At 37.6% G+C, this 27,262-nt stretch overlaps 1 protein-coding gene across 12 annotated transcripts in view; it reads right to left on the minus strand.

Annotated features, from left to right (window-relative positions):
- The window catches only part of dgkh (diacylglycerol kinase, eta), a 101,146-nt gene that overhangs the window by 22,265 nt on the left and 51,619 nt on the right, over positions 1–27,262 (minus strand). For 8 of the 12 annotated variants that reach the window (XM_079880702.1, XM_079880697.1, XM_079880706.1 and 5 more), the window contains 14 exons: positions 21,418–21,522; positions 20,539–20,671; positions 13,371–13,477; positions 13,126–13,251; positions 12,942–13,044; positions 8,375–8,537; positions 7,795–7,903; positions 7,536–7,675; positions 7,366–7,447; positions 6,004–6,095; positions 5,798–5,897; positions 5,394–5,685; positions 3,662–3,793; positions 1,436–1,570 (listed from right to left, as the gene is read on the minus strand). In XM_079880702.1, coding sequence (XP_079736828.1) covers positions 1,436–1,570; positions 3,662–3,793; positions 5,394–5,685; positions 5,798–5,897; positions 6,004–6,095; positions 7,366–7,447; positions 7,536–7,675; positions 7,795–7,903; positions 8,375–8,537; positions 12,942–13,044; positions 13,126–13,251; positions 13,371–13,477; positions 20,539–20,671; positions 21,418–21,522 — 1,819 coding nt within the window. The remainder of the gene's footprint in view (positions 1–1,435; positions 1,571–3,661; positions 3,794–5,393; positions 5,686–5,797; positions 5,898–6,003; positions 6,096–7,365; positions 7,448–7,535; positions 7,676–7,794; positions 7,904–8,374; positions 8,538–12,941; positions 13,045–13,125; positions 13,252–13,370; positions 13,478–20,538; positions 20,672–21,417; positions 21,523–27,262) is intronic. The other 4 variants (XM_079880703.1, XM_079880701.1, XM_079880705.1 and 1 more) reach the window with 2 other exon arrangements.

A 27,262-nucleotide genomic window follows, 5' to 3' on the forward strand; every position in this document is an offset into this window, starting at 1 on the left:
GAACAAAATTATAGACGCAACACTTTTGTTTTTGCCCCCATTTTTCATGAGCTGAACTCAAAGATCTAAGACTTTTTCTATGTACACAAAAGGCCTATTTCTCTCAAATATTGTTCACAAATCTGTTTAAATCTGTGTTAGTGAGGCACACCTGTGCAATAATCATGCTGTCTAATCAGTATCTTGATATGCCACACCTGTGAGGTGGATGGATCATCTCGGCAAAGGAGAAGTGCTCACTAACACAGATTTAGACAGATTTGTGAACAATATTTGAGAGAAATAGGCCTTTTGTTTACAAAGAAAAAGAGTTCAGATCATGAAAAATGGGGGCAAAAACAAAAGTGTTGCGTTTATAATTTTGTTCAGTGCTTTTCAGTAAGTGCTTTTATAAACTTGCCTAAGAAAAAAAAAACATTACTGTTATGCATCTAGAGACAAAACAATGGCATTGAGATATTTTAAAATATGTCAGTGCAAGTTGCTTTCAGTTAAAAGAGCTAAAACATGCATTTTAGTCTGGGACTAAGCTTAAGCCTTGTTTGTGAAACCAAGGGAAAGTGTACTTATTATGAAATATATACTTTAAAATAATATACTTAAGTGCAAACTGAATGTATTGATTTTGCAAACGTTAATTTCAATTAAATGAAAATGTATTATATTTTACATTTATTTTAAATGCAATTAGTTGAACTTTAGGCTGCTTTTTCACCCACTTAAGTATGACTTAAGTACATCTTTATTTGTAATTTTATATTTACTTCTATCGTCTTTGAAATATGGTTAAAGTATACAGCCGGATATACTTACAAACATTTATGGTGAACTAAAATATACTTTAGTGTAATATCTACTGTACTGTGTGTCATTTACTTAAATATATTTGTAATTGCACATTTGTAATGATGTATATATATATATAATATATGAACTTTAAATGTAATATCAAATAACACACTACAACTAAAATGATAATCGAGTAATTTACATGAACTTTAATGTCAACACATCATAAGCGTACTCTGTTAAAGCGAAAAAAGTTTTTTTTAAACAATGATTTAAAATGCACTTTATAGTGAAACTTTTAAATTGACATTATTGCAAAGTGTACTTAAGTGTGTTAATTTGAAGTGTTAAATATTTTTAAAGATGCATTCCATGCAATTAAGCACATTTGGACTTTTATGAATTCTTTCAAAAGCATGGGTCACTAATTCACTTTCACTGTATGGAAAAGAGCAGCTCAGAAATTGTACCTAACATCTCCCTTTGTGTTTAGTGGAAAATCAAAAGTCATACAGGTTTGGAACTACATGAGGGTGAGGAAATGATGCCAGAAATGTCATTTTGGGGTGAGCTATCCCTTTAACATGGCCTCATGGTCTCAGTTTTCTGGTCAGTTGTCACATGGGGTAATGTCATGTGGTCGTACCGGGACAGATGATGCGTGTGTTGAGAACAGGCAGGTTCTCCTTGCTTGTGGTGAAGGGAGTGATGGAAAAGGAGCCGCAGGACTGCGTGCTGCGACTGATACGCCTCTCTGGAGGCGAACACGGTGACTTAGCCACTGCAGAAGCACAAACACAGTACAAAAACATGAAGTCATGTGTACAACAGACTCATTCATCACAGCAATATCTGCCCAAGTGTCCATTACGCAGCAAAATCTAATGCTGTTTTGTAAACGCTCAACTTTTTCCATCATGTAAGAATAACCCGCGCATATGGTCACTGGCGCTCAACGAGAAGTGAAAAAGCCACCGTAAAACAGATCCAGCAGATTCAGCAGAACGAAACCCACATAAACAAACCAAAACACATCAAGGCCACTTAACAGCTCAGAGACGCAGGAGAAATGGAGGCCCTGAGGGACTGGACCAACTTTCATGCCTCACTGGAAACATGAGCGGACTGCAGGCCTCTGTGTAAACAGGAAGAGCCACTGTCCAGCAAACAAAGATGTGTTCTCTATGGAGAGAAACATAGCGCAGGGATCCTCTGGGAAACCTACAGATATATTTACAGCTATAAACTCTTACAGTCTGTAAGCTGTAAGGAAATCCCAAACCTTCTGAAGGAAAAAGATTGTGTTATTGGGAAATTGCGCAAATCTGTCACTCTGACAGAGCACTCTGGCTTTATAAAAACAACTGTAACTAAGAGTAATGTGTTTTAACGTGTCTAAAAGACGTTTTAGGGTGTATTAATGAACAATAAACCCAGATAAAAGAATAATAATATATTTTTAACTAAGATGAATGTGTTTTTGTAGAGTAAGTATTTGTTTTTTAAACAACGAAGAGTAATGTGTTTTAATGTGTCTAAAAGGCTTTTATTGGGGTTTATTTATAAAAAAAAAAAAAAAAACGAATATAATAATAATAAATATATTTTTAACAACTAAGATGAATGTTTTTAAGAAAGATTATTTGTTTTTTTAAACAGCTAAGAGTTATGTGTTTTAATGTGTCTAAAAGCCTTTTTTTGGGGGGGGGGGGGTATTCATAAAAAATAAAAATAAAAACTAATATAATAATAATAAATATATTTTTAACAACTAAGATGAATGTTTTTAAGAGTAATAAAAAAAAAAAAAAAAAAAACTAAGAGTAATGTGTTTTAATGTGTCTAAAAGCCTTTTTTATTTATAGAAAATAAACCAGAATATAATATTAATAATAATAAATATATATTTTTAACAACTAAGATGAATGTTTTTATTCTATTTGGGGTTTATTTATAAAAACAAAACCTAATAAAATACAATGTTTTAGAAATAAAAGTAGTGTGTTTTTATTATGTCTACAAGCCATTTACAAGCCTATGTCTACAAAAACATTTATGTTGCGTTGTTTTTTTTTTTTAAACAGCTACATAAAATTGAAATTTACTAAAATGTGTCACTAGAGGGCAGCACTACCCCTTTCAGACACAAACACATTCAAATACTTCAGATCAGAAACAAGGACTGATTCTCAATTCACACAATATCCATCCTAAATAGAGAGCAAGATCAGGATAGCTGGGTAATATGCTGAAAAGACAGTTATGCTCAGAATGGAATATTAACATACTGAATACTGTGCCATATGTACTGTATACTGACTACTATGTTTTTTATGTTAGTAGGCATTATTCCAACAACATATTTCAAACAGCAAATCTCATTATGTTGCACACAAGTGGCGGGTTATGTATGTAATGTTGTGCAAAAATGCCCTGACCCCCCTAACTCTAACCACAGACTTTTAACAGTCTGATCAAATGAGTCTAAAAAGAGATGTTTAAAACCATGACTAATATTACTTCCCTTTATTTTCCCACACTGGTAATGGAAAGTCAAGTCATGAGAATAGCATTGTGGTGAAGTAGTACCTAGTGCAGAGTTACTCCTGTATAATTGGCATTTTGGCAACTATAATAAATCATCTCGGTATTCCAAGCATACAGAAAATGTGGATACTGTGTGTGCACAGCGCATCATTCCACTCTTTGGAAAGAATAGCCTTTTCACGCACGCTTTTCAACGGCTCCATCACATTCACATGCAACCCAATGGAGGATTTCGCTTTTAAGGCCGGTAAGCAAGAACACTTTGTGTCTCACAGGAGACGGATAACAGCGACAGCATGTCTAAGATTTAAAAGTGTGAACTCACAGGGCAGAGATTCCAGTTCTTTAGTGTCCTCGTCCTTCTCGTTGTCTTTGTTTTCGTCCTCGCTGTCCTTCCTGAAGTCATTGGGAGACTGCAGCTCCTGCTCCTCAGTGTGAGCGTTCTGCTCATCCACCACTACAGCACAGAGAAACACAACCATCTTACTCGTGCACTTCTTTACGTGGACACATATAATAAAGTAGGCCTGGGTACTATTACATACATATTCATGATTTTGCAGGAGTTATAACATTAAGCAACATTGTGAACATCACTAGACTGTTTTCACAATCCCTTCTTGTCTTGTGAACTGCTCCAGCTCTGAAACAACTCTTTTTGTGACTGATATCAAGAACTACTCTTATATCACTTCACACTGACTTTAAAACAGAAATTTATTTCCATGAATCACTTGTAACTGTCTTTTGCAATGTATCAATTCAAAACTCTGATTTGTGTGATTCATCACTAGGAAATAACCTTGGATGTTCCCATGTGGTATTCCTTAATCTTTTAGTAAAAAATAAGTACTGAAGTAAATATGGATCTTTATCACTCAGTATTGTTAAATTTAATTAAAAATACATGAAAATGGGCCAATATCACGTACCCGTGTTAATTTAGTGAAAATTAATAGACAAATTTGGCAAACAAACCATTTTCTTAACATAAAAGTGTGCTGCATCGCATACATTTTACAATCTTCTTTAAATATTATATATGTATTTTTTTATTATATATATATATTAGGGCTGTCAAACGATTAATCGCGATTAATCGCATCCAAAATAAAAGTTTGTTTTTACATAATATATGTGTGTGTATGGTGTATAATTATTTTCTATATATAAATACACACACATGCATGTATATATTTAAGAAAAATTTGTTATTTATATATAAAATATTTATATATAATATAAATTATATATAATATAAATATATATATACAGTATATACATGCAAATATTTCTTAAATATATACATGCATGTGTGTGTATTTATATATAGAAAATAATTATACACCATACACACACATATATTATGTAAAAACAAACTTTTATTTTGGATGCGATTAATCGCGATTAATCGTTTGACAGCCCTAATATATATATATTATGGTAACACTAGTTAACTACATTTGTTAACATGAACTAATAATAAACTGCACTTTTACTCAAATAAATTTTACTTTTACTGTACTTTTACTGCATTTATTATTCTTTGTAAATGTTAACTTCAGCATTTACTAATACATTATTAAAATCAAAGGTTGTATTTGTTAACATTAGTTAAAGCACGTTACGTTAACAAAGATTAACAAATACAGTAACAAATGTATTCCTCATGGTTAGTTCATGTTTGAATATTTATGAAAATATTTGTGTTTTTCAAAAATGTATATTTGTAAAAAAAAAAAAAAAAGAAAAAAAAAAAAAGGAATATATATATATACACACATTTCCCAGCCCTAGAGACTGGGTATTACAGAGTTTTGCTAAAAACTATAGATTTATTGACAGGCATGTTGATCCCCCATTTAAATTAAAAGAAATCCCTGAAGATCAAGAAGAACACTCAACTTTAAACGTAATTATGGCTAATTCCTTTGAAAATAATCAATTCATGTCATGTGATTACTCGTTTAAGGAGACGTCTATATTCAGAGCAGCATTGTGTAAGCAACAGATCAAGTGTTGCTTTTCTATTCAAAAGACAAGCTGGACAATCATACTTCTCTCCGCCTGCTCGATGATCTGTCTGAGTGCTTTCTTCAGGCTGTTGGCTCTCAGCACAAGCTGCTCGCGGGGTCTGAAGAGCTTATGGGCAGAGCCCTTCTCGGTCTCGTTCTCCTTCAGCTCCGTAATAGACTCTTCACTCAGATCTTCCTCTTCGTCCAGCTCTTCCTCCTCCACCTCCTCCTCCACGATGGGTGGTGTGGTGAGGACTGAGGGCGTCATGGCCTGGGCCTCCAAATTCAGCGTCTGCAGGAGCGAGTCCAGCTTCTCGTTCAGAATCGTACACTGCTGATAGAGAACAAAGGGATAAATAGGTTTGTACTGCATTTTCATCGTATTTCTGTTGAGTAATGACTTAGAAAAGTGTCAGAGGTCATGATGTGAAACATCACAGACTCACTTTGAGGGCCAGAGCATCAGCTTCCACAGTGCTGTCACTGCTTCTCTCGTAACACTTCCCAACTTTGGCCACAAATTCCTTCACCGTCTCACACAATACCCTGGAGGAGAAGAGAGAGGATGAGAGGAGCTCTGCGTTTATAGTAGCTTCTGTTTGTTCTGTTAGTGGTGGAATAGGAACTGTATGGTGTGAGACTGACGACTCACTTTGATGAAGATATGACCACTGAGTGCTGATCTGAGTTCAGGATCTTTGTGAGATGAGCAGCCACTGAATCCTCATAAGCAGATATCTGTAACTAAAGCCACCTATGCTCATCACACATCATATTCATATTCATAAATTGCAATAGCTGGGCGAGAGAGAAAAAAGTAACATTTCTGGAGAAATTTGCATTTTTTTTAAATTTTTTTTTTTACATGATTATTATATGAACATACTCATTATATGAACAACCATTCAATAATCAGCAAGCCCATATATTTTTATTTTCTAAAATTTAATATTTTCTCATTTTCTAAAAATCTGAATAAAAAAAAAAAAAGGTGCAGCAATGTATGAAGCAGGGACAGCTTTATACTTAAGATATACTTAAGTATATTTGAGTGTGCTAAAATGGAACTATTGCAAGTATACTTTAGGTTCACTTTAAATATCTTGCATTTAAAGACTGATATTATACAGAGATCATACTATCCTTACTAATAGTGACATTAAAACACATGTTAGGCTTAATATTAAGAAATGTGCATTGTGCAATAAAGAAGTATTCCAAATAAAGTTGAATTATAATATTTATATCAGTAAGACTCAAGCGATATGTCAGTAAATTTGTTAATAGATTTGTAGTATGCTAAATACAGTATGAAATATGTGTATTTAAATCCATTTTGGTATAGTTTTTTTTTTCATTAGGGCAGCGTGGGGAAATCTTTCGCACTCGTGAAATTCCTGATCACTTGGACTCCAATGGAAATGACTGGATTTTAACATCTGTAAATCTGACCGAGTGAAATTATGCTGAATGGATTTTACACATAGTAAAATTTGTTGCTGGCAGCTAAAACGCATAATCAAATTAGCCAAAATATTTCATAAATGAGCATTCAAGGGATGCAGAATAAGTAATTCTGCTGAGATTATTAAGTCTTGAGAAACTTGAGAAACTTATTAAATCTCAATTACAAATATTAGTAACAGTCTCTTAATTTTGATTAATAATAACGGCTTGAGGTTCAGCAAGTGATTTAGGTGTTAATTCGCTCCATCCAATTCAGTCGTTAAACCAACTCAAACAAATAACTTTTGATTTGTGAGTCTTTTTAAAAACAGAACCAGGTTATAAGAGTCATTTGTTTGCGAAGCGGACTACAATGGATGTGCTGAATGTTTTCTTTTGTGTACAGTGATTGATACACAACTGAAAGATGTGCTATGTATTGTCTTTGTTATATTTTTGCGGCACCTAGTCTTAGATAAAGTGTAGCATGTGACACTGTGACATGTCAATAACCCATTTAATGGTGCTGAAGTAGATGTATGCATTGCAGTTAATGTGTTGCTAGTACCTGGCCATCCTCTGCCTCCTCAGGTGTGACGGGGCAGCTGTGTTTGGGAGGTATTTTGATCTCATACGTCATTATACTCCACCTGTGAACAGCAGCTGTAGATGTAGCCAACGACACAAATATTATACATGTGACATAGTTCTGGACACATGCTAGGGTGCGCTCTGTACCTGTCCAGCATCTTCGTGCTGGCTCTCTCCAGCTTCTCCAGTATCTGAGGGAGTTGCGTGTCATCATCGCACGACGGCCCCCAACCAAGCACCCGTGCCAGGTCATTTCCGGTGCCCAGCGGCAGAACGCCCAGCTGGCACTGCCAACATGAGATGGTTCATTAAGAAATCCTCATAAACATCTGCTCAACACTCGTGTGCCAAGTCCTAACCTTACAGGGACAGCTTTACATGGTGTAGTAGAGTACTTTTCAATCACCTGTTTGTGAAGATTTAGTTTATCGATTTCAGACAGAACCCAGCCAACGCTTCCATCTCCTCCACACACGAGGATTCGGAAATTATCGAACTTTTGGAACAAGCGAAGGCTTTAAAAGAGAAAAGAGTGTTAAAATGGAGGTTCAAGTGAGAGAAGGTTTGGGTAGTTGACCTGAAATACATACATATTGGGTTCTTGACATCCTAAATTCAACCTAAAACTATTTTAAACAGAGTTTTTATAATTATTTTATAATCATGCCTGCGGTTGTTTAAGACTTATCTGTCTGGAATATCTGTTCTTTTAAAAATTAATTTGTCCCACTGTAGGATCATTAAAATGAGCCAAAAGGCTAATAAAATTGATAAAAATATAACACAAATGGTTATGGGACCTGACAAAATACACTTTACATTTCATATCATTTTAATATGAAATCTGGATGTTGATTGTAAAAAAGTGCATGGACTCATCATACGTCAACTATCCAAACACCAGCAAAACAAGTAAAAGCACTGATTTGCTTCTAAGACAGTGATCAATAGTTCAATCTCCATGACCTTTGGCATCCAAGTCTTACCCTAAATGAGGTCCACCGTTGACCAGGTCAAAGACCTGAGCGGGATTGAGCAGCTGTTTGAAGCGACGCAGGAATTTTACCCCTTGGTTGTCTCCGCTTTTTGAGTTGACAAACACGAGGAGTGGACTAGCACATGATGGGGGACAGGTGGCCTTCCAGAAACCTGTCACAGGAAAAGAACGAAAAAGATTATAAACTTCTTAGCTGTAATAGCTTTTTCAAAATGTAGATACCCTGTTTTGGCCAAATGCTAAAGCAGCATTATTTGTAAAGAAGGTAATGCACTGCAACAAACCAAGATAGTAGATGAAGCGAGCAAAAAGTTGATTATAAATAAACATTAATCATTTATTTAAAAAAATAGTTTAATCTAATTAGACTATTTTACTATAATGTGTGTTGTAACACTTAAAGGTGCAGTAAGCAATTTCTGAATAACGCTGTTGAAAATTTAAATATTACCAAAGAGGTCAGAAGAATATAATTGAAAAAGGACGGTTACAATGAGGCAACAGGTAGAACCCGTGTTAATATTGGAATAGCTTATAGCTGGAATAGCGCTGGAGTGGGAAGGCCTGAAAACGGATGCAGAGGTTGTGTTGTTTCTGCTCGATACATGAGTAACATTGGTTTTGCTGGTTCACAGATCCAAGCTGTTGTAATATTAGCTATAATAATGGGACAGTCTAATGCGGCAGCTGTTAGTCATTGCCTGTGTTGCATAGCATGTTTGTGCATTTTGGGGGAGGAGCAATGAAGGAAGTGTTTGTTTGGGTGTCGATTTCAAATATCAACTGTGTTTCTCAGAAATCGCTTACTGCACCTTTAAGAGCCTCACATTGTTATCTTAGTAAAAGAAACGGCAACCGAAAATATCGGATTTGGTTTTTGGCTAAATGAAGATTCTGTGTTTTTTGAAAAAAAAAAAAAAAAAAATGTTTTTGTGCATCATTCACCTATTGTAAAATAACAACAAATGCTTAGTACTATTGCATTATTAGCTTAGCAACATGCTAACGCCCAACACTGAAATAATCGTGAGTATTGTTTTTGCGTGTTTAGCTTATACAGAATAAGTCTGTGTGTTCCCTGGCAATCTTTAATAGTGCCATGCCAACAAATGAAACTACAGGAACTAAATGCCAGAACTAAATGCTAAAAAAAGATAACACCGAGATTTATGTTGACTCAATGTTGCTTAGGAACAGTTTTCTTCATGCCTGGACAAGCATGAATCACAGAGAAAGAAGTGGAAATAATTTTGAGCTGCAGCACAAGCAAAAGCAAACCATCAGCCTAGTCCGTTTTTGCTGGAAAAGATGTGTACTAAAGCGTGTAAATAATCCAGCACTTTGATTTCTTTGTCTTCATTAGAGCCGGACATGAGGAGCTGTCACCAAACGTGCTGGCAGTCGGTGTGATCACGTGCACGCATGCAGCATGTGCAGTAAACAGTCTCTGAACATGCCAGTAGCTGTGAGCAATAACCCGCTGTGTTTATGAGCTTCGCCATATGCATCCTTTAGATTTTCACATTCCTGTCTCTCCATTGCGACCGTCTGAGGAATTGTTTGCATGTGCACATGCAAGCACAGTGCATTCACCTCTGTGTACCTGTATGCATCAGTGTGTATTGCATTGTGTTTGCATACACGGATCTAAGCATGCATGAGTGTTAGTAACGCTGACAGTTGCCCTCGAGCGTGGGTTTGCGTGTTCTCCGTGTGCCTGCGAGCGGACATTGGCGCGTGGGTGGACGTCTGTCAGTAGACCCCTCTGAGTCTAACAGAAGCCTTGCCTCTCTTTTCCCTCGCTCTCTCTCTCCTGGAGGCAGGCTGAGGCAAATTGAGTCACGAAGCTCAAGCACGTGCCAAAGGCAGCCCTGAGCGAATTAAGATGCAGCTCTCCTCACCACCTAGCACTGAGGCGGGGGATTCCTTACACGTGACGGACTCTCCTACTTTCCCATCACATCCTTATGCTCTCTGTATCCCTGTCTACTTCTTTAGCATTTTAACAGTCTTCAATCTGTCCATCCTGCCACCATTCTCTTCTTCTATTTTAAACAGCCAATTAACAGGAGCCACAAAGCGATCAGATGAAACTTCACAGCCATTGATTTTCATTACATTTCTGTCTGGCCCCCACTAATCTCTATATCCGATATGTGCTCCGCCAATTAAAGACAGAGGAGCTTTGAGGTTCTGATCAATAGCGAATGTCCTCAGTTCTCACAAGATTTGACTTCACACATGGGAAAACGGAAAACCACCAATGCAGAATCAATGGCTGTGTCTGAAACCAAGCTGTCCAACAACTTAAAGGCTGTTCACACCAAGAACCATAACTTTAGTGATAACTAGTGTTGTTAAAAGTATTGGTACTTGATGGGTGCATTTACATGCAAATTACAACATGTTTACGCATAAGCCAACAATGCATGTGGTCATCTAAATGCATAACCCATTTTCCTTTATCGGAGTTAAGGTCATAAATGGCTTAAGCATAAATTAATAGACAGCTAGATTTTTGCCCATTATTAAGATTAAGAATGGGATGCAATTAAAGTCCATGTGCATGTAAAGGCAGACGTCCCAAAACTTTTGGCAATATAGTGTATCTTAAAAGATGTCCATGTCATTGTTTTGTCTCAAGATCACACCAGTAATGTGTTTTTCTAAGGCACATTTATAAAATACACTTAAATGTCCTAATTGAACTAAAGCCTAATCCTGGCTTAATCTAAGCCCTGTTTGTGAAACCAGGCTTTAGTGTCATTACTGTTTATTTAAGCGTACCCAGATAGAGCGAGCATTTCGTGGTAGGGGAGGAGGACATGTATTGCAAAACTCCGACTTTTTCTTGACCCAAAAATTATAAAATCAATGAATCAATGGCTGTGTTTGAAAACCAAACTGCCCAGTGACATATATGACAAGCCTGTTCACACCTAGAATGATAACTATAGCAATAACTAGTGTCAAAAGTACTAGTGCTTTGGTCCCAAGTCAGTTCTAAAAATAAAAATAAATAAATAAGAGCTTCTGAAATGAAAGCCATTAAAGCTATTTTGTCGATGGCACAATATTCCATGCAAAGAACACTATGACTCCTTTAAAAATTGACCAGAAGGCGGCATCTCAATTGACAGGATGTTGCACAAAAACTGAATTCACATGTTTCTATCCATACAACCTGAGAAAGCAGAATATTTCAGCTTTTTGGACAGTCATTTAGCGTTTTTTAAACCTTCAAGATATTGAGCATGAAGTGGCTCTGAATAGCATTCATATAGGTGTCAATAAAAGGCAATGTGCAATTTCCTGGAAATCAGTGGCATATGCTCCGAGACAGGCTGACTGAGCAAACAGGCAAGGTATGAATCCTCAGAAGCAGGATAATAATGCAGAAAGAGATAGAGAGAGCCGGTATGGGAGAGTGCTTTTGTTTGCTCTCATCTTGAATTTTCCAAGCACATGGTCCACCAGAGGTGGTTATGTTTACATGCGTCGGGAATAGATGCTCTGAGGGAAAGTGACTTTCCACACCGCCCTGACACATGCCGGGGAGATGGAAAGAAAAATAAAGGAACAAAGTGTCTCTCAGGAAAGGAAAAAAAAAACATCCTATCTGTATGATCAAATCAGAAGATGTCAGAGGTGTAATGAAAAAGATATTGCTCTTCATGCAGCCTGGGAATTAGCAAAGCTAATGAGCTATATCTATAGCAGCCCTCCACCTGAGCTCCTCCCACCACTTCACTCACACACACACACACGTTTTCATGTTTTATGGGGACATTGCATATACAGTACATAATGATATTTCATGCTATACAAACTGTATATTCTATCCCCTACCCCTAAACCTACCCATCACAGAAAACTTGCTACATTTTTACATTTACAAAAAACATCACTATGATTTATAAGCTATTTTCCCCTCATGTGGCCCAAAAAATGTCCCCACAAGGCCAAGGATTTTGGATATTACCATCTTAGTAGGGGCATTTTGTCCCCATTACATAGGGTTTACCAGGACCACACAGATACACACCCTGATTCATAATCATACACTATATCCAGAGTGTGATCATGCATAAGAATGCAGGCAACCATCCATTTTTAGTGACATTTTGAAACAAAATGTTTTCATGTACTAAGAAAATATTGAACACTTCATAACTCAAAACTTCCACCCTAGTCCAAAAAAATAATTTACTGAAAAAATAGATACACTCTCTTAAATAAAAAAAAAAGAATAAAAAAAACATAAGTGGACAGAACAACCTGTTTTAAAAAATTTTTTACATTTTTTTGACTTGACTTGACTTGACATTTTATTTTACAGCTTATTTTACTAAGATTATAGCATAATAATAATAATAATAATAAATGTAAAAAAATAAAAAATGAATAAACAATGCGACCATTTTAATCGTTATCATTCAAATAAAGTATATCTACTGCATAAATAATATTATTTAAAATAATATATTAAATTATTATTTATCAATATGTATGTGTATACACTCTTGAACTGGCTCTTGTGAAGAGTAAAGTCTTACCGTCTGAGTCAATGCTGTTGAGGGCGGTAGGGGGGATGATGGACACTTTGCACTGGCCGAGGGGACATTTGCGGGGGTAGATATCCATGCATGCCGTGTGCACCTGTCCAAGCACAGACAGCTTTTAGAGTTCAAAAGCTCTCTGTAGTAAGTTATAAGGCATTCTGGGATATGTAGTTCTTACCATGGCTTTGCACCACAAACAACGCCAGTCCTGCAAGCGCAGCACGCTGCCACATGTTTTGTCGCAAACGGCACACTTGGCACTGACAGGCAGGTTGCCTTCCAGCCATTGATGTGGCATCGCAATCTATAGGAAAATACTTTTTTTTTTAAAATGTACACCGCCAGACTTATATGCCTCACTTTTTTCGGATCACTTAAAGGTTATTCATTAGCTCACTGAACCACAGGCTTTATGCGACTCACCCCATCCTCATCCTCAATGATGTCCTTCCCGATAGAGGCCAACGTTGTCCATTTGCAGTTGTTGGTGGCCCTGACTGCGCATCTTTTGTGGGCCTTGAATTTACACACTGCAAGAGAGAAATACCAGTTATAAGTCTGGCCAGCAGTAACCTTGAGATGCTTATATGACAATGAAGGTTATATCATTTCAGCAGAAAGAAATATGAGGTGATAAAAGATGCCAGAAAAAGGCTTCCTTAATCAAGCTAAAATGAAACAGCACAATATACAGTACAGTGCTCAACTGAGGAGAACATTGAAGAAGGATTTGAAAAACCAAATGCTAAAAACTAATATCTTTATGACAATCAAGTATTTTAACAATGGAGGCGATGCCGAAGTGGGCAAGTAATGTAATCTGTATATGGCCGAACACCGTGTAACACCGGTAACATTGACTACCGCAGCAAGCCTAATTCATAGCCTATTGAACACTATGTATGCATGATCCTCTAAACTGAACCTGATCCTCTAAACCTGTGGGTAGCTTACGTTAAATACACTGAATAAGCCAGTTACATTATTTGTGCAGCATTGGCAATAACATCTTTTTCATTAACATTTTCAGGTCTATAACATAAAGCAATCTAGAAATCTACACTTCTAATCTCTATTAGCATTGTTTACTGTGGGAATCTTTCTAAAGTAGGGAAACACAATAGACATTTGTCTTATTTTGTTATCTGTCATGTCAGAGAGCACTTTGAATTGTGCATCGATTTCTTCTATATTCTGGAAACTTTGGCCTAACCACGCTGGCACTGTACTGTCCTCACCAGCGCTGTGGGTGAGGTCCAATAAGCTAATGGCTTCCAGTTCTTTGTTGATTTCCTCTATTAAATTGCACTGCAGATCTAATCAAGTTAGCAATGTTCATCTGGTCGTTTCCAGAAGGAGAATTAAGTGGCTGATTGATTGGCTGGCTGGCTTCCTACTCCATAATGTAACGCTCTGCCACATTATCGTGGCCACCTCCATTCCTACGAACTTAAAATGTACACTCAGCTGTTTCCTGACACAGATGCTGCAATCCGTGCAGATGTCTCTACAAGTTGCAGAAATACAAAACGTCCTGCACATTAAGGATCTGGATTGTTCTGTACAAGCAGGGCTGACTGGCGCCCAGAATCCAAGATTCAGACCCTGAAAAAGCCTCAAATCCAGTTAAATCAGCCCATCTCAGTGTCTGAGTGCATTACGCCTCCATATGCTGCCGGGACTTCTAATATCCTGTTGGATTTACACAGATTTGTGATGACACGGCTAATCGCACCAGAGCAGAGATGCATTTAGCCCAGCCAAGCCCTGCCAGCCGGGACGCCACATAGTCACTACAGAAAGTGTTTCCTCCCTGGAGTATTCCAGCATTTGGAGTGGATATGTGCTGAACGGGGCTGTTTACTGGAAAGGAAGCCGAACATTCGCGGTATGTCCGACATTGGGAATTTCCACTTTCTGCAATGTCGTCTCTCAATAATAAATGAGGAGACACATCTAATGCATCGAGACAAGAGCGCACACGTCCTCTTCAGAGATTCATAACGCTAATCAGAGAGCGCTTCATCTCGCTTGGGCTCCGCACTCATCTTGTAATCAGAGCTGGTCTACGCTCAGACCATTTCACATGGCTCTGAAAACAAATCTCCAATAACTCACTCTAATGTCATTTTCGGGGCTGTTAGCAAACCATTTACAGACAATTCAGTAATGCTGAGTGAACGTAAGACTGTTTACGATGCGCTGCTAATGGACAGGATGTCTCTGTCATATTAGAGAGTGAGAAATATTGAGTTTGCCTCTTTTGTTGGGGCCCATGTCTCACATCAATCTTTATTGACTGGCTGCTGTAGGAAATCAAAGTGAAATATGAGCAGCAATGATCGTTCTAAACTTCAAGTCTCTCAACTTGGAAAGAACCCTGGTGAAAAGACAGGTGTAAACTTGCATGAATTCCCATGCTGGCCAAGCTGGTCAGAACTTGGTGGGAAAGATGGTCCAGCCTTGTTGGGATCCCAGCACATCAAATCAAATGCTGCGAACCTGCTGACCAGTAAACTCTGGTCTTTGTAATCCTGCTTCAAAGTTAATGTCCAGTGCTATGTTGGGCCTCCCTGATTGAGTTTGTACAGTAGTACATGGGACTAAAATAGAGTCTGATTCCAAGACCATATTTCCATGGTCTTGGTCTTCTCATGGACTCGGAACATTTGGACTCTGTCTTGATTCAGACTTGACCCTCTGCTAGACTCGGACTTGACCCTTTTCTGGGCTTGAATCAGACTCAACCCTTTTCTGGTCTTGGTCTTGATTCGGACTTGACCCTATTCAGGTCACTGTCTTGAATCAGAATAAAAACTTTTCTGGTGTCAGGCTTGACTAAGTCTTGACCCTTTTCTGGTCTCGGCCTTGTCTCGGTCTTGACCCTCTTCAGATCTAGGTCTTGACTTGGACTCGACCCTCTTCTGGTCTCTGTCTTGATTCAGACACAACCCTCTTCTGGTCTCATTCTTGACTCAGACTCGACCTTCTTCTATTCTGGACTCAGACTTGAATGAAATGGTCTTGGCTACAACACCGCAAATTTACATGGAAACCAAGGGCTAGACATTTAATTGTACAAGCTTGTATTGATTTTACAAGAATATAAAGATCATCATATCTCTGAACCAATGAACTACACTTTGGAATTTAATAAGCTGTTTAAGAAGTAATTAAGTAATTAAGTAATGATCCGTGCTTACAACTATATATATATATACACAACAATCGTCCATCATTTTTGCTGTTTTCAAGTCGTATTGGAATGATCACAATTTTTTATTGTGAATGTTGACTATACAGCTTAATTTGGATGGATACAGTATTTCGTACTATTAATAAAAATTAGAGATTAAGCAAAAAATACTACCCATTTAGCCAGTTCATAAAGCAACTATATTTCCCATTATTCTTTGCAGCAGTGTGAAAATGAAATGATAAATACATAAATCATCAACACACCTAAAGCATCATTTGCTCTTTATTTTGATGCATTAATGCTAAAAAGTTTCCTTTATCTTTTAATAAGCCAAAAAGACAGGAAGAAATACGAAACTGCTTAAAGGGGTGGTATAATGCCCTTTTCAAAAGATGTAAAATAAGTCTCTGATGTTCCCTGTGTGTGTTAAAACAAATGTTTTGAGGGTGAGCAAAAACAAGCCGTTTTGTGTGTGTCCCCTTAAATGCAAATGAGTTGCTTCTCCTGGCAAAGAGGGCGGAGCTACAACAACTTGTCCTTAGCAGCTTGCCAGCTTCAATTACCTCACACAGAAAATTTCACAAACTTTTAGCCTTTTATGTTCAAATCGGAGTCAGACAAAGATGGAGAGACTCAAGAAGAAGTGACAACATGTAGAATACAACAGGACACTTCTGAATGGTTAGTTGATTAATTTATGTAGCTGATGTGCAGCTAAGTATCTTCTAATCATAGAATAGCATTTTCTGTTATGATAATCTATAAATCGTGTTCCCGGGGGCGGGGTTTATGTAAATGTTAGGATTAGTGACATCACTAACCCTAACATTTACATAAACCCCGCCCCCGGGAACACGATTTAAGGAGGAAGCTTGTAGTCCCTACCAGCAGTTTGTTGTAGTCCTTAAAAAGTCATTTCTGTAAAAGAAAATATCTCCTTTTGCTTTGAACTTTGAGCATTGTAACTTTGCAGATGTTGTTTATGCTCAAACAGCAACATTACACACTAACTAAAGTGAAATCATAATCAACCACCCCTTTAACAAACGCATAGGCTATTGTTTCTGACCAAACTCACATTTCTGCAAGTCGGAACTTCTTAAAAGCAGAATATATTACAATATTACAATCACAATTAATTACAATCTAGCATGGCCTTATTGGTTTTATAAAATGATTACTACTTAATAAAAATTAGGAAATATTTAAACATTATTTTATAAAGTGCCAATTACAAGGGATAACTGTTACTGTATTGTGCACTCTAGCACAGCTAGAGTTCTGTGTCGACCAATCAGCATCCAGGACCAGACTTATCTGTTTTATAAATAATGTTTCTTGTTCACTCAATAGTCCACTCTAACGCCATTGTAAGTTAACAGCCAAAACAAAAGCAATTTCCATATGAACAGAAACAGCTCTCAGGCCTGAAGATAGTAATGAGAGGTTTGTTGAAAGAAATGAGATCATCTTTCTATAGCAACACATACAGTAATTAATACTCAGGAGTGAGTCTGCTTGCTGGAAACGCAGGCGCGTGACAACAGCACTGGAAAGTGCTCCTTAATTATCGCTCTCTAGACCACTGCGACCACACGCACAACTACACAAATCCACTTTTGCTTAATGCAAAGTGACTCCAGAAAACTATCATTCTAAATGGCATCTTCATGTTTAGGTGGAAAATCAACATTAGGAAACATTAGGACGACTATGATGATGAGGCTTGTATTATTCACAATGCAGTGTGGGTTTCACTTGAATTTCTCATTAAAACTGAGGCGTGAATGAGCAACTCACTATTTTTACTTCCTGCATTGCGAGAGCCAATGACAGTCAGCCGAGTTTAATGAGCACCATCTGCATATCTCTGAAAGTAATTAGCACTCTCTTTCCACATGATGTCACACTATTAGCATGCATAATGCATGACCCTGGATGAGGTATTTTTAGTGATTGTTTTAACCTGCCAGCATGTTCCTCTGCAGGTAGTTTACAAGTAACTAGCCACAAACTTTAACATCAATTGATTGATTGTTTATGAGAAATATATATATATATATATATATATATATATATCAACTGGCAATATTATATTTATAACATAACATATTTTTTAAACTTTTTTTTCTTCTTTTTTTTTTGTATCCATACTGGCATGTCCAAACTGGTGTGGCCAATCCACAATCTGATTTCTGACTGGCACTGTGTTCGTTCATTGGCCAGAGGAGAACTGGCCCCCTGACTGAGCCTGGTTTCTCCCAAGGGTTCTTTTTCTCCATTCTGTCACCTGATGGAGTTTTGGTTCCTTGCCACTGTCGCCTCTGGCTTGCTTAGTTGGAGACACTTAATATTCAACAATATTATTGATCTGACTGCACTGCCACTATTGGATGAGAACTAAACAGAGCTGGACGATGACATCACTGTTTTTCTTCAGAACGGCTTTATAGATTAAATGAACTAATTTAACGGAACTGAATCAACACTGAACTGACTTCAGCTGAACAATGACACTGGTTGAGCTGCTTTAAAGCCGAAATTAACTCTGTTTGCATCATTTAATCATTTTCCTAATTATCACTGTAAAGCTGCTTTGAAATTATCTGTATTGTATAAAGCACTACATAAATAAAAGTGACTAGACCTTTTACAGATTAACTTTTAATACTTAAAGTGTGTTCATTCATGATCATATTATGCACTACTCATTGGTTCATATTATATATTACTGGTTCAAAAAAGTTTGTCTTTTATGTCCTCAAATGTCAAATTGTATATCAATCAATAAAACCAATAACATGAACCAATGAATAGTGCATAATATCAATGTTCACTGTTGTGTTGTGTTCAAAGTTTTTGTTTTTTAAATGTCTATATAGTTTTTATTTTTTTTTAAAGAAGTTTTAGTTTATTTAGTTTTAGTAATGTAATGTAATATAATATAGGAATGGATTTTTTTTTTCAATTTATAATATATTTTATAAAAATGTATAATATTTGTTTCATTTGAAATAAAATGTGATAATTTTTTCAATCATAATATACAGCTATTTTTGAATTGCCATTTATCGAAAAACATGCTTTTTGATCACATAAGGCATAGTTATCCAAATCCGAATTCCAGATGGATAAAATCCAAACTCATTCTACAAGTCCATTTGTATTGACGACTATATACGTTTTACTCAAAAACATGCCAGATTACTGACGTACAATAGGCTGTGATTGGTGTTTGAAGTTGACTTTGAAGTGGTAGACAGGTGGAGAGTTCGGCAGTGTTTTATACCTCTAAATCTCAAACAAGAGAAGCAACAAGAGTTTTTCTCTGATTGATGTGGAAGCACCTCAGCAGGAGTGCATTTTAATATAAGAAGCAAACACATAATATCCTTGAAATGCAAATTCTAAACAAATAAAAGACAGATAGTCGGCGTCAGTGTATTGATCGAAATGCGTTTCCGTCCGCATCTCTTCTCCTCAATTAGCTGTGCTTCTGCACTAAGTAGTTCTGACCAGTGTAACCGACTCTAATGTAACCCTGAACCATCCCTGACCACCCCTGAGCAGCTTTGATGAAAATATGACACCTTTGGGGATGGACAGCGCGCTGAGAGAAGCAGCTTCATAACTGAAGAGGGATTATCCGACATACGGATTTGAGAAGAGAGAGAGAGAGAGAGAGAGAGAGAGAAAAGCTGCGTTTCCATTAACCTTCAAATTGCAGAAATTGAAATTGAAAATACGCCCAATGGAAACGCGCCAATTTCGCAAAAACTCCCATTTATCGCAAAAAAGTTTTTACGCTCGCATGAGGTGGTTTTTCAAGCAATTCGAAAAAGAAATATTTCGGAAAACTGCAATGGAAACAGTTTTTGCGCATTTACAGGTCACCTGACGTAGAAGACGCGGTATGTTTGGACAGAATACGAAACAGAGTTCTTTATTAAATTCATATAAGACAAAAGAATTACAGGAATACTGGATTCTAAACTTCAAATAAATGGCACAATGAAGACCTCCAAGCAGATATGAGGAAGAAACACCCAGAAACGTCCATATGTGCTGCTCACAAGGGTCGTTCCTTACCATTAATGCTTGGAAAATACACATGCATCTCCTTCGATTAATAATAATGGCTAGTGCAGTGGCTTGGATATATTACATAAACCTACCAACGTCGGTTGCCATGGTTTTTGGAATGATTTTACTTATCGCAAGAGAAAAAAATGAAGTTTTAGTCGCATAACATCGTTAACGGAAACGCCGTCATTTCGCAATAGTTTTTTGTCGACATTTAGAAAAAAATCGCAAAAGTTTTGCGCAAATCTGTAATGGAAACACGCCTACAGAGAGAGAGAGAGAGAGAGAGAGAGATGGGCAAACACTTACCTTCACAGGAGAGGCCATGAGAAGTGACCCCTGAGAGGCTGTCCCGACAGACGTTACAGAAGGTGGGGCGAGCGTGGGAGCAGGCATACCAGTTGTGCATCCCTGAGAAATGTTCCACATTAAACTGTGCCGTCTAGCAAAGGAGAAGTTAAGACAAATTGGCAGCGCCAGGATAAGACTTTTTCAGAGCCCCTAAAACAAAGACTACGCTTTTCAGCTCACACACACATACATGCAACACACAGACTGGCACATGTAAATTAGCCTCAGGTGTACGAGACGCAACCCTCCTGCGTGCAACACCACACCACGGCTCTCCCTGACAACCGGTTCCCCCCCACCGTAACATCTGCGCTCCCGGCACGGGAATCTACCAGCAGCACCTTGATGCAACAGGACAGTGATTTAAGAGGCCGACTGCGCCCACAGTTGGGGGTGCCAGTGGAGCGCTGGAGTTCTGGGTGTGGTATTGCAGAACACGGGGGCTGAGAGACTTACATAACCATCTTCATCTCATATCAAAGTGAGCATACAATCAACACTCAACGCCGCAGTCCGCACTTTCATTTACTGGCATGCGACCAACCGTTTCAGATGTTAAATGCCGCCACATGCACACATAGCTCTTCACAGTCAATTGGCAACAGCAAACAAATAGAGCAAAACTCCTTTCTTCCAGAACTATTTTAAATGGATAACATCATTTTTTCATTAACACTGAGAAGAGAAGAGGAAATACGAAAGCTAGATTTATAATACACATGACCTGAGATGTGGGAGAGAAGCATATTAAGCTTCACACTGAAGAAGTATGCTTGAAAAACAACAAACATGCATGCGAGAATGCAAGATGCAACTCGACTCAAACTGTGCTCTTACCTCGTAATGCTCTCTGGACTGAACCGATTTCAGCGAGCTGATCCAGTCCTCCATTTCTTTCCTGTTCTCGGCACACAGGATAAGCCTTCGGAACGGTGTAATTACCTACAGGGAGACAGAGATCTGGGGAGATGAGAGCGGAGTGTCTCACCCTCCTGCCTGACTGACTGCGACTGACAATGAGTCCCCCCCCCCTTCTGCTCTTTAAGACGAAGCTCGGGACAAGCCCCCCCACCCCTTGCCTCCTCCTCCTCCTCTTCTCATCTTAAACGGCCACCTCAACCCCTCAGGTCTTTTCCTCTCGGATGCTTGAGCGAGATTTGGGCTGACAGGCGGAGTGCCTGAGAAAATGCTAAAAGCCTGTTTCATAACAGGGGCAGCCTCCACACTAGTCAAACTCTGCGCTTTTAATACCACTATAATTTATTGATAACGGCACCCTTAACATCTCCACGCGCCGGCGGTGCCACTGCGGAGGCGCACAGCACCCCGCCAACAGTTTTCGCTGCGACGCCGTGCGTGGTGAAGCAGGTGATACAGTCCTCAGGGAATTACAGCTTACCACCTGCACCGAAACAAGACCGCTGATCCCAACATAAATCATTTTCTCAATGTTGGTACACTGGGTTTAAATCATTATCTAAATCATGCAATTATCTCAGGGTAAAACAGTGGGAATTCCAACTGTTTCGATTTTTGATCCTCAGAGGTTGCTCTTTCATAGTTCAAGAGACTTGGTTCTCAGTTGACAAAGGGTCAGTCCATCCAAAAAAATGACAATTCTGTAATTATTTACTAACCCTAATTTAATTTGAAACCCATAAGACTTTCACTCATATCAGCTATTTTCAATGACATTTTCTGTTCCTCTACTGAAAGTCCATTTCGCCAAACATTCAAGCTTCAAAAAGTTCATAAAGACACCGTGAAAGTAATCCAAATGAATCGAGCGATTTCTGATGAGTCTACTGAAGAGACATACGACGTAACAGATTTAACACATAAACTTTGATCAATGCACATGCATAGAGCAGATCATATTTGGTAAGTGGAAGCCTAAATGTGCTTGCCTGATACGTGTGAACCAATTAGGTAAATACAGTTGAGCTTTCGTTTATGTTCACTGATCACTGACTTCAATGGAGGAACAGAAATCCCTCAGGTTTCATTAAAGGGTTAGTTCACCCAACAATGAAAATTCTTTCAGTAATTACTCAGCCTCATGTCGTTCCAAACTTGTAAGTCTTTTGTTCATCTTCGGAACAAAAATTAAGATCTTTTTGATGAAATCTGAGAGATGTATTTGCCTCCATTGACAGCTACGCATCTACCACTTTTGGTACTTCAAAAAGTTCGTAAAGAGATCGGAAAACTAATACATATGAATTGAGCAGTTTAGTCCAACATTTTGGTTGAGCTTCTGTTTATGTTCGCTGATCAATGTATATACAGTGCTATGCATAAGTTTAGACACCCATGCTAAAGTTGACTAAAAAGAGGAATAAAAAATCATTTTTTGGAAATTGAACTTAATGCCTTAATTAAAAAAATTAGGAAAAATCCAACCTTTAAGGACACCAATTTTCTTTGTGAATGAATAATGTATCGTAAATAAATAAATGTTCTTCCTTAAAATGCAGGGTGCATAAGTTTGGACACCCCTATGTTAAATTCCCATAGAGGCAGGCAGATTTTTATTTTTAAAGGCCAGTTACTTTATGGATCCAGGATACTATGCATCCTGATAAAGTTCCCTTGGCCTTTGGAATTAAAATAGCCCCACATCATCACATAGCCTTCACCATACCTAAAGATTGGCATGGTTTTATTTCAGTTAGCCTAATAGCTGGTTTGATTTGCATTGAGAGATGATCTTATGGAAAGTACTCCATGCCAATCTCTAGGTATGGTGAAGGCTATGTGATGATGTGCGGCTATTTTAATTCCAAAGGCCAAGGGAACTTTATCAGGATGCATAGTATCCTGGATCCATTAAGTAACTGGCCTTTAAAAATAAAAATCTGCCTGCCTCTATGGGAATTTAACATAGGGGTGTCCAAACTTATGCACCCTGTATTTTAAGGAAGAACATTTATTTATTTACAATACATTATTCATTCACAAAGAAAATTGGTGTCCTTAAAGGTTGGATTTTTCCTAATTTTTTTAATAAAGGCATTAAGTTCAATTTCCAAAAGATGATTTTTTATTCCTCTTTTTAGTCAACTTTAGCATGGGTGTCTAAACTTATGCATAGCACTGTATGTGAACAAAAGCCTAAATTCAAACTGTTCATCATATAAAGCTTTCGTGTCTCTTCAGAAAATGTGGACTATTCATATTGATTAGTTTTACAATCTCTTTATGAACTTTTTGAAGGGTCAAAGTGTAGTTGCATATCAACGGAGGGACAGAGATCTCTCAGATTTCATTAAAAAGATCTTCATTTGTGTTCTAAAGATGAACAAAAGTCTTATGGATTTGGAAGGACATGAGGGTGAGTAATTAATGACAGAATTTTCATTTTTGGGTGAACTAACCCTTTAAGTATTAAGTCAGACTGTTATCCTAAAATTCCTGAGGATGAATTCAAACAGACAAATGAGTCCATTTTTGTTTTTACATTAAGAACATGAATGTGGACAGCTGAGATGATTAGCGAAATTTGAGAGCTCTGCCTTTTGATTGCAAACTTTGTAGTCTGAACAAACCTGAGCACTGTTCGAGTCATTTTTGAGATTTCTTTTGAAATTCTAAAAGAAACGGGTCCCATTACTACAGACCTTTTCCAGTCTCTGTGTGCTCTTCTAAAGTTTCATTGCTGTCTGGGAGAAACTTGAGATCTTGCTTGTGCTCTGCTTGACTGAAATGGTTGCATTAAACCATTGTTCTAATGTCTACTTGTTTCCGATCTCTGCATCCACAATGAACTGGCATCACAGATCCTCCCTTAGCGCAAGTGTCAGTGTTCTCACTAATTATAAAGAGCCGCAAAATAACCTTGTATTCCTGGCTGCAATAATGAGCTCACATGGATGCGATAAATAACTCTCATCTGTTCTTTTTTTTTAAGTGTCTCAACTACAAGTTGCCTCACTCATTTTTGGAAAATCAGCCATTACCATCTGGCACGGTGGGGAATGAACCGTCTCTAATTAGGTTTTGCCTATCTGGTGGTTACTGCAGTTTTCAGAGGTGTGGTTACCAACCAAACAACGCTATCTGTGTTACACAACGCCATACAATCTCCCAATGAGAAAATGCACTGGCTGTCGTGCCGCATGAGCGGATTACAGGGGAATGCGCTGAAGATATCCACTAACAGCAGCAGAGGTGCTGAGAGAGAATTACAAACGCAACAGAGTTATGTGGATGTCAACGTTGTAGCTCATTGTGTTTGCCATTTGGACGGCAGGCTCCATCCACGGCTTGTTATTTCTTGCGGTTTGCATCTGAGTGTTTCAACCCTCCCCAACTCATTGTTCTTTCAGGCTTGTATTTCCTCCTAAACACCACAAAATCATTAGTGGCTTTTGTCTCTATACTTCAGCGTGACTTCCTTTACCAATAGACAAAGTCATGAAGTCGTAAGGTATTAGCAGGGTATCATTAAAAGAATGTTCCGGGTTCAATACAATTCTTTCGACAGCATTTGTGGCATAATAATGTTGATTAACAGTAATTTCAGCTCATCAATCCACAGTTACGCTAATGCACTTACAGTCTATGGAGACAGTGATCTGAAGGGACACGAGGGGATGTAAATATAATGACAGAATTTCTTTATTTTTCTTTCTTTCTCATAAGTCTTGAAAAGTGGCTATACTTTCGAATCACTGTGCATTTAAAGTTTTTAAATTTAATTTCACTGTGATTTTTATTTATTTATATGTATATGTTTTTTAGTGTTTACCTTTGTCTATTCATTCTTATTTCTCATTTTATTATTATTTTTGGTAAACTCATCTTGTTTCGAATGGTGATATATAAAAATTGACATTGATATTTAAATGGTAATTTTATGATGCTTCCATTATAAATGTAATACGGTGTACCTGTAAATTATTTTCTGTTCACAATAAGGCAAAAAAGTATCTTTTGAAAATATCGTTAACACACATGCCCAAATCAGATAAAACATATATTCATAAACATCATTCAAGTTAATGTTTTGGGGTGTAACGCAACAGGCCATTTCAACCAGAGATAAACTTTCCATGTCATAAAAAGGTCAAATTATTTTATATTTTAGGAGACTTACTGAACTTCATACACAGTCAAGAGGGTCTGCAGGGATCTTCTCTATGATATTATTTCCTGCTTTTATGTTTCTGGATGCTGGATGCACCACATGACTCTCTTTTAATGAAACTTCTTTCTTTATTATAAAAGTACAGTTGTGTGACCCTGACTTTTTTTTACTGTATGCCACCCAAAAAAATATCAAAAGATTTTTGAGCGTCAACATTTCACCATAAATGCTGTAGACGTTAACTTGTACCGAACCCAAAATATTCATTGAAATGACAAAAAACATTGCATACATGCTAAATAAGAGCAAGCTTTGCAGTTGTCTCTCTATCAACCTTCAGGATTTCACGAAACAACCTCCTTAAAGGTGACTCTTAATTCCAACCAGATAAGGTCATTTGGAGCGTAGAGTGTCTCTGGCAGATGTCCAGTCACTGAGGAGCATCTCTTCCACAGGAAGACATTGGAAGCCTCCTTCGTAAATACCACCTCGTGCCAGTTCACCGTGCAGCTGCTATGTAAGGCTCCAGTTGTCCTTTACTAGCTTGTAAATGACAAGCGTTCTGCGAGGCATGTTTAGCAGTGCAGCCCGGATCTGTGAAGGGCAGTTCAGTCCGAGAGCTGCGACGCAAAGCTTCATGTTTATTTATATGTTCACCATAGATACTGCAGATCTAAACCACAAGCATGAGAGGCTACGTATCTTCTACAAAAACAAATAAAGAAGTCACACTGTCCAGGCTGCGCTGTCAACTGCAGAAAGAGCTGTTGGAATTTTCCAGGCGTGTTATTTAATTACTTATAAAGATACCTGATTCATTTTTGTTGCCAAAAAAAACATACCTATCAATTTTCATGCCCGGCCGTGATGCAGTAATCACATTAGCATTCATCTTTCTCCCTTACACAATCAAACACGGGCAACTCCCAGCACATCCCTGCCAGCCACTTACTCTAAAAGCCTCTTCAACCGCTCGCGCCGAGGACACGGCAACTTCACTGAGTGATTTCTCTTGTGCTCCGCCACTGCAGTTCTTGATTACATTCAAATGGAGTTTAGACGAACTAAGGATTGCGTTAAAGTCTATTTTACAATGAGTGGGTGCCAGTGCTGGTTCCCAATCTGAAACCAGTTCTGGGCCATATAAATTGGGATGGGTTACACTGATCTACCAGTCATGTTTTCTTGGAATTTTTTGGTTTTTAAACCTCAGCGATCCAGCGTAGAAGAACTGCATTGTTTGTAAAAAGCAATTAAAAAATGCTAACTTGTCATTCAATGTGGGTGAAAGCTAAACATAACAGTAGGTGGTACCAGTGTGTACCAGAACAACAGTTTTGTTGGGAAAACATAATATTAACTGCCACAGTTTAATTATAGTTAACTAAAACTATAACCATAAAAATAAAAAATAAAAAATCTAGGTTAATATATTTATATTTACATTAGAGTTCAAGCTTTTTTTCGATTGTTCTCACACAATGGAGTTTATTCAATGAATGGTAAAAAAAATTCCACTCACACTTTTTAGTTTTTTTCTCATTGATATAACAATTTATATATTTAAACAGTGCAAATAAAAGTATATTTATG

Source organism: Squalius cephalus (genome assembly GCF_949319135.1).
Source record: "Squalius cephalus genome assembly, chromosome: 9".
Classification (NCBI taxonomy): domain Eukaryota; kingdom Metazoa; phylum Chordata; class Actinopteri; order Cypriniformes; family Leuciscidae; genus Squalius; species Squalius cephalus.